The 15,864-nt window shown below is 35.5% G+C and overlaps 1 protein-coding gene across 3 annotated transcripts in view; it reads right to left on the bottom strand.

Moving 5' to 3' along the window:
* The window catches only part of MAP2K5 (mitogen-activated protein kinase kinase 5), a 238,893-nt gene that overhangs the window by 130,319 nt on the left and 92,710 nt on the right, over positions 1-15,864 (bottom strand). For all 3 annotated transcript variants that reach the window (XM_081134329.1, XM_081134330.1, XM_081134331.1), the window contains exons 12-13: positions 10,283-10,344; positions 5,312-5,360 (exon numbers count right to left, since the gene is read on the bottom strand). In XM_081134329.1, the coding sequence (XP_080990455.1) occupies positions 5,312-5,360; positions 10,283-10,344 (111 nt within the window). The remainder of the gene's footprint in view (positions 1-5,311; positions 5,361-10,282; positions 10,345-15,864) is intronic.

Genomic DNA, 15,864 nt, shown 5'->3' with positions numbered 1-15,864 from the left:
TTTTCCCTTTTAGTGAAGGTCTCTCTTTTAACAGAAAAAAAGTAGCAGGAAACTTTTTTTTTTTTAGCGCACTGAACTGCTGAAAGTTTAAGCAACCTTCACTTCTCTCTTCCTCTTAAAATCCACAAGCAATCCATCAGAAAATTCTATTGACTCTATATTTAAAATATACCCAGAATCTGACCACTTCTCCCATTTTCCCGACCATCTCCCTGATCGGAGCCTCTATAACTCACCTGGATTACTGACTGCCACAGCTCCTAACAGCTGATTCACCCTCGCCCCTATTCCTGGCTGCAGGCATGCTGGCCTCACTGCTGTTCCATGAACATTCCAGGCTCATCTCACCTGGTGTCTTTTGCTCTCTTACTGGTCCCCATGTACCTACTTGATGAACAACTCTGCTCCTGTAACCCTCTGCTCCGATCTCATCTTCTCTATGAGGCCTGCCTGATCACCACTGCAACCTATGCTTGGCCTCCCCTAAGCTTGATCCACTTTTTCTTTTCTCCATATTACTAACCATCTTCTAACACACTCTGTGTTTACTTTTTTATTATGTTTATTATTTATGGACTGTTTTCCAACCCTGGCCCACCCCTCCTAGAAATAACTTCCATGATTATAGGAATCTTTTGTTTTATATATTGATGTATTCCAAGTACTCAGAACAGTGCTTGGCACACAGTAGGTATACAACAAATATGCCAAATGAACTAACAATAGAGGCTTTGGCATTTAATGTAGCACCAACTGAAGATCTGTGTGAGGCCAGGTTTATAAAAATAAAACCAGAAGCAGAAAATAAAATTTCAAACATTCACGCTGAAACCCTACCACAGTTCCTTTAAATGCAAATCTATTTGGGCAGCATTTGCCTTCAGAATAATATTTTTAAAATTTTAACATATAAAAAATATTACAAAGCTCTCCTATTGGAGAAAATAAATGATCCCTGTCCACATAGCTCACTTGGTTAGAGTGTTGTCCTGATATACCAATGTAGCAGGTTCAATTCCTGGTCAGGGCACATACAAGAAGCAATTGATGAATGCATAAATAAGTGGAACAACAAATCATTCTCACTTTCTAGCTCTGTCTTTCTCTCTCAAATCAATAAATAAGAATTAAAAAAAAATAAGTGAAACTAACTAGGGCCATAAATACAAAGAATGTCCCAGGACACCAACTATCTAGGTTGTTTCTTTCTGTAAACTTCTCCATCTGTGTAAGATTGCCCCAGCTTGATTGCCAATTTTATTTTCTTAATCTAAGTTCTATTCTCATTACCCTTCCATTTCTATTTTTTTATCCTCAGGGAAAGAGAGAGCAGTTACTGCCAGGGCATTCTCACATCTTCCAAAGAAATGGCATAGGTGTTAATCTTGTGTTTATGTTTGATGTGGGTAATGATGGCTATGACTGGAACTGTAGGTTTATTAATATGCAGGGCTCTCACCTCATTAGTGGCGATGTATGTTTTGAAGTTAAGCTGCAATGTTTGCTGTAATGTCAGATCTGGCCTAACAGACTTTCTCACTGTTCATTTTCTTTGTTTTTACCCAGTCAATACATGCTATGCTTTCAGGGCTCACACATATGCTTTTTTAATAAAGACAAATTTCTCACAGTAGTTAATCTTGGAAGTTTCAAACATTTTTAATAATTATGTCCTCATGTGATATATACATGTTTATCTTAGAGAAAAGCTTTTTATAATTTTTGACCCCGTAATCCAAAGTATAATAAACTCTCTCCCTGGCTTGATTTTGGAGTGGTGTATGCTTATTCACTGGATAAAGTGATTAATTCATAGTTACTATATAATAAAAAAATACCTGATTACTTGATAGCTTATAAAGTACTTCCACATATATCTCAACCAATTCTTAAAAACAAAACAAGCCTGGCCGGGCATGGCTCAGCGGTTGAGCGTCGACCTAGGATCCAGGCGATAGGGGTTCGATTCCTGGTCAGGGCACATGCCCGGGTTGCGGGCTGCAGCCGATCAATGACTCTCTCATCATTGATGTTTCTACCTCTCTCTCTTCCTCTCTCTGAAATCAATAAAGATATATTTAAAAAAACAAAACAAAAAACAAAATAAAAAAACAGTAAAACCTGGTTGAATATAATATCTGATGATCCATTATGAATGGCAATTGTTGTACTTCAATTTCTACAAAGTTTTCAGTTGACATAATACACTATCAAATAAAGTAACCTGTACCAGACCAATAAGCCTCATGGGAGGGTGGTTTGTCACTGTTTGATGCTCAGATTTCATTCTATTCTACAGTCCTCACTGGATATGCACTATAGGAAAGACTTGATTTTCAACAGCATGTTTGGAAGTTGTTAACTATGTTTTATAAATCCCACAATATACCATATATGTATATATTTTTAAACAGCTAAAAATACAGGAACACTGTATTCCAAGGAAACCATTTAAATGTGAGAAAATAGGTTGTTCTTTTTTCTCATTAGTTAATTCAATACATCTCCATTTCTTAATCTTTTAAAATTTGTGTTGGTAAGTACAAGACCCTGGTTTTTAGGAGCAGCATTTGTAGGGAAGAAAAAATGATTATCAGAGGAGAACACAGGTTCTTACACCAAGACAAAGGACAGAGAGGCTTAGATCACTCATCAGTAATTCTCTTTCACTGTCTTCTTTTCACTATCTTCTCACAGCGCCTGTACCGGGCTCCCCTTCCGGAGGACACCTGTCTTTGATTTGACAATGTGACACGCATTCAGCTATAATTCCCATTATCATTCATTTAGAGAAAGCAAAAATGAGTATATGTGCTTTTAAGAAGGTACAGCAATGAGCGTATACAGCAAAAGTGTATAAACAAGTATATTACCTATTTAATTGCCTTAGCTGAACTTAAAAGCTCTGATCTTTAATTGCCTGATTGAACTGATCTAAAAAGCTACATTTTTTTAATCAAGGAGAAAATTAAATAGCTTTTTGATAAATAAAAAGGCAACTTTAATCTTATTTTTATGGAATTCAAGTTATTAAATATGGACAAAATCTCTAAAATATTAACAACTCAATCTAGCGTAAATTTCTCATTGCAATACTTTATAAAAGTCTTCAAGGACACCTGGCTTACTCCACTCTTCAATAGAAAATGTGCTTTTAAATCTAGAAGGTAAAGTTTACATGAGTAACTAGGAAACTGAAAAGTTAAATATATAAATATATTTAATGAGGTACATTACCACAGCTTATTATTTCTATAGTTGAGTACCCATAACTACTGGGTGATAACCATTCATTTGAGCTGAAATTCTTTAGTCTTTCCATCTAGACAAATGCAGATGCACATTCACTCACTGGTATCTACGTAAAACTAAAATCCCTTGAGAGGATTTGTTGGCCCACTACCATTTCCCCCACTCAGCCCCCTGCAGATATCCTCTTCCCAGAACTAGTAGCATTTTCTAGTGGGTTACTCTCTGTAGGAACTGGGTTGGCCAGCATAGACTGAAAAGGGGAGCACAGGCTCAGAATTCCTTAAGGGAACCTCTGTGCTCTCAGTTAAACCATTAAGAACCCTTTCCTACCTGCCTCTGAGAGACTCTGGTCAACAACACTTGCCCACAATGATTACAGGGTGGTTGTACTAGAAATCTGGCCAACACCTTAGACTTTATTTTTAGATCCAGACATAATCCATTTGAAACATGTCTGTCAAGATCCCATTTCAAATGAAAAAGTCAATTATTTCTCTAAAACAAAGAGTAAAACTCTAACCAAATAATTTAGATACAGGAAATACTAGAGGTCTATCTATTTATCAATAACTATTTCTGATTTTAAAAAGCAAAAGAAAAATAACTGCAGAATAACTAAACAGTATTTCCCTACCCACTACAGTCTGAGAGCTACAAGATTCCTCACAGAAAGTTAAGGCTACTGAGAATTCATCATAAGCCAGAGTATGCTGTATGTCCAGAGTATAAGGATCACTTTAATAATAACATTTGCATTTCCATGGCAAAGTCCTTTTAATGAACGCTTTGCTATTGAGAATTGATGACTTCCTTGAGTTCCTTTGTCAAATGAAGAGCAGGTGTCCATAAAAATCAATAAAATGACAAGAATTGACCACTGCATCAATTCCTATTAAAATGGCTATAACCACTTTATGGGTTGCTGAGTGTGTGGAGGTGGGAATACAGGGAGTAGAAGTCATATACGTCATATTTTGTTAAATGCCACTTCTCTCATCTTGGTGGTGAAAATGCCCCGTCTTCCTCCCACCCACAGGTGTGTTTACATCTCCTCATGCCCAGGAAGAGTAATACTAACTCTCTCTGCACTTACATTTTGCACCAACTACACCCTAGAAATAGAGCAAACTGGCTTTAAAGAAAAATTTGGTTTATGATTCCATGTAATCAGCATAAATACCTTCAAGAACTGAAATGATATCTTACTTGTCAACATCTACACACTCTCTTCAAAAGAGGAAGGAGGGTTTAGGAAAAGGAGGAGTCACCAGGCTACGAAAACCACCAAAGAAAACCACCCTCAGGGACAGGTGCGGTCCCGCCACTGAAGACACCAGTTGTTTTCTCTCTCATCGTTTATACCTTGCCTTCAAATAAACCCTTCCTTTAATCACATCTAATGTGTATGCTGTTGCATTCCCCAAATGTGCATTAAGCTATGCTGAGCAGATGTGGAAAATTAAACAGTACGGTTAGTAGCATTAGGCCCCGAAGTTGCTTTGTTATAGTCTGTTTCTCACTTAATAATTTGTTCCAAATGAATTCAGGCATTTTGGGGACATTAAAAAAATTCAAAGAGAGGTTCCTTTTGCAACATTCAACAGTTATTCGATTACTGTTCTGTTAATAAACTGGGAGACTAATTTCTGATTCTTTCACCAATTCCTTATTTAAAGTTTCACTTTCAAGGTATGTGAAACAATCTCTTAAGGACTCGTGTATGATGATATCTAAAATGTTAATAAAAAGAAGGGATGCAATTGTACGGAAGTGAAGGTTTTGCATTAACTAGAGTTAAGAAAGAAAAATAAGATCCTGTCATTTTCAAATACTATGAAATACCTTTTTACATGTTTGGTAAATATTATTCACAAAAATACAATACCAAGTTTGTAATCTATATCAGAGCAGTTGAGTGAGAAAATAAGAAAATAACATTTTTTTGACTACCAAATATATCAGCTTAAATATCACATCACTTATTCACTTTAAAAATCAAGGGATCTGAAGAGCTCCCCACCCACCTCAAATTGTCAAAGCTTATAAGCTTAGTACATACCTCTATGTAAAATCTTTAAACTCCACAGATAGGTAAGGCCTTTAACAACCTAAATTTAAGAAAGAGAAAACAGTACAATGATGATTTTTATAAGGAACTTTACACATTTAAACACATAATCATATCAACCATAATTCTTCCTTTAAAACTATCAACCAACAAGCATCTCCCATTTCTGTGCCATGCTCTGTGAGGACGCCAAATGTATAAGCTTCAGATTCCCTCTGTAATGAAGTTTTGATGTTCTGAAGATAAGGTGTGAGAAATGAAAGAATTAAGTGTATGTGAACTTAACGACCTGGGATTACATTTACTAAGTTCCTAGTGGAGAGGGATAGGAAAAAGGAACAAAGATCTTCATTTTTTATTTTTCTATACTTCTGTATGTGAAAAATTTTTAAATGTCATAACATTTATGACCAAAAAGGGACATTTCAAAACAAGGTTAGCTAATAAAGGCAATGGGTAAAAAGAGATCATGTTTCTTGCTAGTAGTCAGGGAGGCTTTACCAAGGTGCTAGGCCTTGAGTAACTGACATGAAAAAAAGAAAAGAAAGCAGTCAGTCCAAGGTGAGAATATATAATCAAAGTATTGGGGCAGTACTCTTCAAAAATATCAAGGTCAGGAAAGACAAACACTGAGATGATGTTCTAGATTAAAAGAGGCTAAAAAGTCATGACAATGCATAACCCTAGACTGGATGCTGAACCAGACATTTTTTTCTTTTGGTCTTTAAGGGTATTATTGGACAATTGGAAAAATCTGAATAAGGAATGTTGATTAGATAATAGTAATGTATCAATGCTAATTTCCTGATTTTGATCAGCATACAGTGACAATCTAAGGGAATGTCCTTGTCCTTAGGAAATATACACCTGAAGTAGTTAGGGGTAAAGTGTCATGATGTCCACAACTTATTCTCAAATGTTTCAGGAAAAAAATATGTAGTATACCCTGTGGTTGGGAATATATATATATTTTAACCAAAGATGCTTAACTGTTGATAATTGTGGAATCTGAGTGAAGTTATTCTCACAACTTTTCTGTAAGTTTAAAATACTTTCAAAATAAAAAGTTCCCCCAAAATGTTTTAAATGATATTGGGGTAAGAAAGAACAAAGCCCATCTGGCTGATGCAACCTAAGTGTGGACTCATGTAGACAACACTGAAAAAGCAGGTCAAGGAGATAAAGTGAGATGATACTAACATCTGAATTGGATTTGGATTTCAGAATTTAACAGCCTGAGTTAAGAATAGTCAAATAAGATACTGCAGAAAAAAAAAAGATTTTTCTAAGACCCTAAGTATGTGGGTTACAAGTGCTACCTTGTATGTGGGAAATTTAGTCATTAAAAGCTTTAAAAAATTTTTATATAGAAATTGTTATAAAAGGAGATGCACATATTTTTATTTACACCGACTGACTCTGTATGCTGGAGTGTGGACTTGGAAATTTCAAGGTTGAGCTATAGTTAAGTATCAGATATAGTAAGTGAACTGCTGTACTTAAATTTCCTACAAGAATTTAAAAGTACCTGCAACTATAGGAAATTTTTGGTGGGTCAGGGCTGTAAGATTACAAGAAAAGCTACCATTATGAGAAGTGAGTGAGTTTCATTTCTTGAAAATGATGAAAAGAGGATTGGGGGCTAAATATGCAAGGGTTTTAGCTGATCAAGAAAGACTAAGAGTAATATTAAAAACAGAAATGCAAAGGGAGAAACCCAATTTCCAAATAGTAAAGATCAAGAATAACATAAAATCTATATCAATTAATGCTCAGCAAAGGTTAACATATTTTAATTAGTCTCATAGAGTGGAATGTACTCCAAAAAGATCTGCTAACACAGTATAATCAATTCCACAATGTTTGTCTATTTTAAGAGAACAGAATGCATTTTTATAGCAAATGATTTCTTTTGGGGTTTTATTACAATAAAATACACATTTTCTGGACAATGAGATAGTAAATAAAGAAATAGCAAAATAGTAATAATGATAACTTTAACACAAACAGGGGAAACAGGACAAAAATATTTCTTTATAAAGCATAACATCAATAATAAGAACAATTTTCTTTTTGAGTAGCAGGACAAGGTCATCTTATTTAGCAGGGAACTAATCATGTTCTGAGTTCTGAAAGTAGAGTTATAATTCTGTCCGAAACTTAGGAACATACTATAAAGCCTCTGCACTAACGATAGCTCACCACTAAAACTGGCCCCACAGAAAAAGAACAACCAGAAAGCACACACGGAGAAGGCAGTCCATCACGCTCAGGCTAGCAGGCAGAAAAGGAAGCAAATATTCATGTCATAATAATTAATAATGCTATAATTAGAAATTCTGTTAAGAGATTCAAAAAAATTATTTTTCCAACATTGTCAAAACAGACATTTTCCTTTATAAGCACATAAGAATCGAGGTAGAGGGAGCTAGAAATCTGTCAACTGAAAATCTGGAAGGTATTATTGGTATTCAGTAGGCCAGGTTTCACGACAGGATGTGACAAAGCCTTGACACTAAACGTACTTCCATCTGCTGTCAATCATGCACTCCTTGACGTGTCAAGTGCACATCCTTTCAGGGACAACTTCAATCAACATTAGCTCTCGGAATAGAGTACACAGTGTCACTGCTTCAGAAATGAGAGGAAAAATAAACTGTGGTAGATGGCAGGGAAAGACAGAAAGGCATTCCTGTTCATAGGAGACCAGATTCAAGTGGACAGTGGATAAAAATCATGGCGCGAGCTGGAAGGCTGGATTCAGTCAGCTTATGTGTGTTTCTTTTTGTGGGAAAAATATTCTCTTGCCATACATCCTACAAGAGAAAATTTGAACAATATATCATAAAGGCTGACAGTCATCCTGTAATGAACCTTGGCTCTTGGGAAAACAAAGTTAATTTGTGGAGGGAGAGGTGCCTAGGTATGGCTCTCAAGACATGAGAAGACTCTGAAGTGATAGTCTGTGTCATTCAGTCATTCTCTCATTCATAGTTCTCTTTTTTCTTCTCTTTGTTTTATTTATTTACTTTTAAACTTTGTTCTCCCTTTCACTCCTTCCTCTTCTTTTTTCTCATTCTCTTAGGAAAGCAGAGTGAAAGAACATGAGGCCCGGAGCCAAACAGCTCTCGTTCAAATTATTACTGACTAGTTATGATAACTCTGAGCAAGTTATTTAACTTTTCTAAACCTCATCTTATACATCCATAAACTATGTACAATAATCTACACTTTATAAAGTTGCTGTAAAGACTGAATGACAATATTTGTATGTAATACAATTATTAATGATTGGCACAAGGAAGTATTTGATATACACTTCTCTCCTGATTCTGACTTGAAAACAGCCATGTGCTTTCTTGGCCTCACAAAGTTTATAAAAAATGGCCCATGAAGAGTAAAATTATCAAAAGTATTTTTTTTCTACTCTGGCCACAGGCAGTTTTCATTACTGTGACCTGAATGAGCCATAAAAGTTGGAGAAATTGGACACATTTTAGAAAAAACACACAAACTCCTACCTTTTAAAAAGTAAGGGCAACTGTAAACAATGCTTTAGGCTAGCACTTATTTTAAATGCCTTTCACTAAAATAATTTTTGTCATATTTCCATTACTGAATAGGGAAGCCCTGTATTGGAAAGTAGATTATTATTATTATTATTTCTGACTGCATTCGCTTCACAGGCTTCCCACTCTGGTGGAATTGAAAAGACAGTGGCCTTGTGTGGATGCCTGACACAACGGGGAGGTAAGATTTATGAAGTCCAGGAAGAACAAATGCTTCTCTACTGAAGGAAGCAGATTCCTCTTTTAGCCAAGTTCAATATATAATTGAGTATATAGAACTCATATACTTCTTTTCCATTTTCAATTGGTATCCTTGCCTTTTTTTGCCCTTTATTATGTGTTATTAAACTTGAGAGCCAAAAACTGCCAAAAGCCACAAGAACTCATTCCCCCCGAGATTAAAAAAGGAAATGAAACATTTTTATTTTCATCTAAAATAGTGATTTAAGTACTCAAATTTCATACTAAACTAATCTACCTAACATGTAGATTAGAAGCTACTTAACAGCAGTAGCATCAGAAAAGAAAGTTCTCATCACCCTGGGCAGTTCACAACTAATAATTAGAAAGAATAAAGGAAAGCTGTGAATTACAATGAACTAAAACTAAATAAGTGTCCATGTTGGATTAAAGGATTTGAGTTGTTGGTCTGATGTATAATGAATGTGAAAATCGGCCATTTAATTAAACGGTACACAGTGTAATCGTTTTGTTCTGCATTAAACTGCTTAAGTTATCAGAGTACTTTTAGGTTAGCAATTGTTTACTATTCCACCACTCCATGACTTCTCTTAGACACTGTTTAACCTACAATATCCCAAATTTGAAATCTGGGGTTTACATAGAAATTTGGTTTAATAGTATATTTCATTTGTTTATTAGTGAATACAGAACATAGAAAAACTGCTTTTAATCATAAAGGGAATAAATCCTAGATGTAGTGGGTGAAAAAAAATCAAAACCCAAGAACATAAAATTTCTGCAAAATTCTTTAAGTACTATTTTCTTATAGATTGTTTAAGAATTTAGACTTTAAAAGTATTTTCTAATATGTCTATAATTATAAAATGTCCAACAGCCAGCTTTTTTTTTTTTTTTTAAGAACATGGAATTTTTACTGGTCAATAAGAGGACTACAGCCCCTGCAAACACATGAAACTAGAGCAGATCAGAGTGCCTACAAGCCTGAGAGATGTCATGTGCCTATGTAGTTACTGTGGGTTGGTCTAGGAAAAGAAGAAAGCACAGAAATAATAAGAAAAGAAGGTTAAGAAGGCGCTGGCTGTCAATAGGGATTGAGAAGAGAAAAAAACATCCTGAGGATATAAGGAGAATAAGGCTTGTCTAGAGATGGAGTCACCCAGATTTCATAAGGTTGAAGCCATTTACTCACTGCTACTGCAATCCTTCCAAGAACATGCTCTGGAATTTTTCTATATACATCCAAAGATCCTCCTGTAGAGACAAACATGTTGTGTTACTACAAATAAAACTATTAGAACAGTGCACTGGGCCTCTCCTCGGCGCATTCATTGTGATAATTTTTTTTCTTGTCTTATATCATGCATTAAATGGGGTAAAATTGTTTTTTGTCCAATTTTATTTATAACATAATCACATTTCAAAATGAAGCATAACTAGATACTTCCATTTTATTCCCAAGAGTATAATCACATACACGCAAATACTGAAGAAAACTAGTCAAAGGCAGGCTAAGAATCTGTACTTTATGTAAATTTAAATACATATAAAAAACTGAAGATTAATAGGACAATTACATTTAGGTATCTGCCTTGTGTAACAGTTTTCTCAAATGTAAACCAGGACCTTATCTTAAAATTTTCACATTAACCAAACAGAAGTTGGTAAATATAAGGTCCAAAATACACACAAAAACTAATAAAGTAAAGTACTAATGTTAACATCCTTCTAAATAAATGTTACCCTTTAAATTACCAAGACAAGCAATCAACCTATTCCAAAGACATCATCTTAGTTCAAAATCGGTTTTGTGGGTTTTTAAAAAAAATTCTCTTTGATAATACTTTGAAAACTACTTTATGAGATAAAAAAGAAAACTTAATCTCCCATGTCATAACATTTTCACTAAAATGGTATTCACTAACACCCTTCACCTTTACCAGTTCAGCTTTTAGCAGTTTCTAAAAATCAAAACCACCAGATTGTGAACATAATAAAGGCAAGGGCCATGTTGCTTGCTTGCTTGTTTTTAATTTTCATCAACCTAGAAGTTAGCACAACTAGCAAATTGTAGATATTCAATAAATATCTGTCAGATGAATGAATGAATGAATGAATACCACCATGAATTTCACCAGGTAGATACAGTTACTCTCAAAGCAGTTTCAAAAAAAGACTGCAAACCATTTGCAGCACCAATAACATCACTGAAGTAACTGCATAACTTTCCTAGGTAACTATTTTAAAGAAACCAATATTCACTTGAAAGTATAAATCTGGGTATGCTTGTTAATTTCAGGAAGATATGCAAAGAACCACTACTTTACTCATACTAATGATACGATTACATTAGAACTGTTTTAACAATATAGAATAGTCTTACTTTGGGTCAAGTTGAGGTGTACAGCCTCTCAGTTCTACAATAGAATTATCCAGGATATTTGAGAAATAATTTGTTTCTATTACAGGCTAAAAATTCATATGTAACCACTTTACTACCAGATGATTTAAAAATATATTTCACAAGGGATTAGCATGGAATGTGTTATTCTTTTGAAATGCAGTTAAGTCTATTTTGCAAAAAGAAAATTTTTATATGTCAAGGCTTTCTAAAGCTGAACATCGGAGAAAAAAATAAATAATTTTTCCTGTAAAAAATATAAATAAAGCTACTGGTTTTATATTTATCCTGTTTAAAGCAGGAAAATGATCACTTCTTTAGGTAACTTTGCCTTGTAGTTTCCACATTCTGACAAGAAGCTGGAAAACCATGGTGTAACTAAAACTTATGCTTTGGCTCTGGGTACTAGTAGGGAGATAATGAAAAAACAGACTTGGCGGAACCATCTTTATGTACTAAAATAGCATTTTTATTATAGATGCAATAAAAGTGGAAGTATGGCAGAAAAATATTTTATGTTCTCATTGATCTTTCAGATGAATTGCCAGTTGCAAGAATAAACAGTCTCAAGAAGATCAAGCTTCATGTGCTGGTATTTGGAATACTGATAAATGCAGTTTATTGTGCCAATCCCTATGAAGTGAACAGCTTGAATGGCAAAACTAGGAGGTGCAAATCACTCACATATAATAGTAAGAAGTCCTAAGAGGAGATTTAGTTTTACGTAGGATATAAATCAGGGCTTAATTAGCTAAATGGACAATATTCAACAAGCTAAACCAAAAAGCCAAAGATGCTAGCTACTACCATTATCAGTAGAACAAGGCAAAAGAGAAGCCTATTTTGAGGTAATTCACTGGGTTTTGTAAATATCCATTTAATCTTGGTTATATCCCACTCTCCTTAGCCATCCATATAGGTAAATATTTACATAGCTGGCTTTGTGTCACCACAGATTCATCCTATCCTTGACATACTCATTAGAGATAACTGTCAGAGGCAAAAAAAAAAAAAAAAAAAAAAGTGGCAGAGCCACTCAAAATCAGGTGTTCCTGTTAAGCCTGATGAGTTAGTTCTCTTTGTGCATTAGGCTGAAAATGGCAGATGGTTTTCAGTTAAATTTTTACTCAGTTTTACTGTAATTTCTATCCTATAAGCCTATTCCCAAAAGGTGCTGGAGGGACAGTAAAGATCAGTGTGATGATGACTTTATTTGATAGGTGGGGAAAACTGAGCCCCAGAGAAGTGAGTATTCTATTCATGACAAGAATCAGTTGAAGGCAGAGCTCAGGAAGGTCTGGGCGTTTGAACTTCCAGAATTACAAAGGTCTAAAATGTTTGCCTGTAACATCGCATAGCTTGAGAATCACATGTAAACGTTTTACAGTTTAAAAAGTTTCAATACAACGTGATATGATTATGACATATACTCAGACAGCTTAATCTTAGCTGAGATGTTGTTTGGTAATATCTTTCCTTGTTTCAGGCTCAATATATCCTCCTTTGTATATACTGTCCTGCTTAACTGTGTACATCAATGAGCCTTCGGCACTACCCCAGCTTTCATCATCTCCGACTCCACAGGGAAGAGGTTGGGAGTGTCTTTTTGCGGCAGCACAAGAGGGGTGTGCACCGGCCCATTGCTCCGCACAGGCTATTGGGGGGACCTGCTGCTGGCCATGAACTGGTACCCACTACTGAAGTTGATCTCTCTCTCCTTCTCTCTCCCTGCCTCCCTCCCTCTCTTTAATATGAGTAAAGCATTGTTCAACCCAATGCTTGGACATCTTCTGATACTAGGCAACACATGCCACTTGACCACAAAAACTACTCACACAAAAAAACCCAGGACCAGATAGTTTCACTGGTGAATTCAACCAAATGTTTAAAGAAAAATATCAATCCTTCACAAAACTCTTCCAAAAAATAGAAGATGAAGGAACACATTCTAACTCATTGATGCCAAAACCAAACAATGACATTACAAGAAATGAAAATTGCAGACCAATATCTTTTAACTATACAGATATAAAAATCCTCAACAATATACTATATTGACTATGAATCTAGCAACGTATAAAAAGGATTATATATCACGACCAAGTAAAATTATCCCAGGAATGCAAGGTTGGTTCAACATGCAAAAGTCAATTAATATAATACACCATAATTATGGAATAGAGGACAAAAACACTTGTTCATTTCAATAGACACAGAAAAAGCATTTGGTAAAATCTAATACCCTTTCATGATAAAAATACTCAAAAAAGGTGGAACAGAAAGGGACTTCCACAGCCTGATAAAGGACATCTACCAAAAACCCCCATCATACTGGTGAAAGAGAGAAAGTTTTTCCTCTAAGATAAGGAGCAAAAAAGGATGTCTGTTCTCACCACTTCTATTATTCAACATTGTACAAAAGGTTCTAGCCAGAGTAATTAAAAAAAAAAAAAGCATCTAGATCGGAAAGGAAGAAGTAAAACTACCTCTACATACATGATCTTCTACACAGAAAACCCTAAGGAATCTTCAAAAAGCTGTTAAAGTTAAAAATAAGTTTAGCAAGGTAGGAGGATACAAGATCAATATACAAAAATCATTTGTATTTCTATACACTAACAACAAACCATCCAAAAATAAAATTAAAAGAGTTAAATTTATAATAGCATCAAAAAGAAAATATTTAGAAATAAATTTAACAAAAGAATTGTAAAACTTGAACACTCAATTTCAAAATTTACCACAAAGTTACAATAATCTAGAGCAGCAATTTTCAACTGGTGTGACACAGAATTTTTAAAACATGCAATACCTGACTGTTTGGTCAGGGGCACTGACCCCTTTCCCTTAGACTGCCAAATAAAAAAATGACAACCACCTCTTTTCCCTGAGATTGTAAAATTAAAAAATGACAACAATAGCCGTCCAGTGTGAATGAATCAAAATTATACCTATATTTTTGGGGTCAGATCAGCAAAAAACATAATATGGCCAAAAAGTAGAAACATTCAAATGCCCATCAACAAATGAATGAGTAAACAAAATTTCAGTCATAAAAAGGAATGAAGTGCAGTCATGCATCGCTTAATGACCGAGTACATTCTGAGAAATGCATGGTTAGGCGATTTCACCCTTGTGCGAACATCACAGAGGGCACTTACACAAACCTAGATAGTACAGCCCACTACACACCTAGGCTATATGGAACAGTCTATTATTCCGAGGCTATGAACCTGTACAGCATGTTACTGTGCTGAATACTATAGGCAACTGTAACACAATGAAAAGTATTTGTGTATCTAAACATAGAAAAGGTACAGTAAAAGTAAGGTATAAAAGACAAAATATGGCACACCTGTACAGGGCACTTATGATAAATGGACTTTGCAGAACTGGGAGTTGCTCTGGGTGAGTCAGTGAGTGAGCAGTGAGTGAATGGGAAGGCCCAGGGCGTTACTGTGCACTGCTGTGGACATTATACACAAGACCTCCTCCACTTCCTTCCGATAGGGCCAAAAATAGAACATCAAAGCTGTCAATGCTGCTCCATGCAGAGGTGTGGGCTAGACTGATGGGAAATACTGAGGAGAAACTGACCGGGAAGGCGTAGATCGCCACAATAGTGATCTGCAGGGAGGAAGTGAAAGTGATCCTTCCTGAGGAAGAGTAGGCATAAGAAATCAAGCTAGAGAGATAAAGGAATGCAGGGGCTTGTTATGGCAATGTGGTTTCGGCACTGCATGTTGGAGCAGTAATCAGAATTAAAGAACTTGTACTCATTGAAATAAATGGTGTTTAACATGGAAAGGGTGTATAAGTGAGGATTCAATATTTTTGACTTTGGAAATTTGTTTTTGGTTCCATTGATACTATCTGGCACAAAGTGACCTCTCTAGCAAACGATGGAAGAAATAAAACTTATCTATGTTTTGTATCATTACAAAGATATTTCCAAAGTACAGCAGCAGTCTGGCTCTACACCACCACAAAAAACTTTTAATAAACTGGCAGTGGAACTGAATACTTGTCAAGGTAGCTCCTGTGGACCTGTGTCCTTGTACAGGATCTTAGGTCCTCAACTAAGAATTTACAGCAAATTATTCTGAGGACCATCAAGCCTGATCTGGGAGGGCTGTAAGCACCCTCTGAATATGTAAGGCTGGGGGACAGGCTCCTTTGTGGTGAAACAGGTCTGTCGCTGACTGATTGGGATGTAATCTGTGCACTCAAAACTGAGGTGCTGTGAGTGAGAGGGAATCTACTGCCAAACCCCACAGATATTGCTCCTGCCAGAGGAAAACGTAAATCCTTCTGAACTACATACTTTTCCATTTCTTACAGGAAATTCAGCCCCATTATAATCTTATGGGACC

This window comes from Miniopterus schreibersii (genome assembly GCF_964146895.1).
Source record: "Miniopterus schreibersii genome assembly, chromosome: 1".
In the NCBI taxonomy this organism is placed as follows: domain Eukaryota; kingdom Metazoa; phylum Chordata; class Mammalia; order Chiroptera; family Miniopteridae; genus Miniopterus; species Miniopterus schreibersii.
Note: the sequence above shows the minus strand (reverse complement) of the source record. Positions and strands in the feature narration are given on the sequence as shown.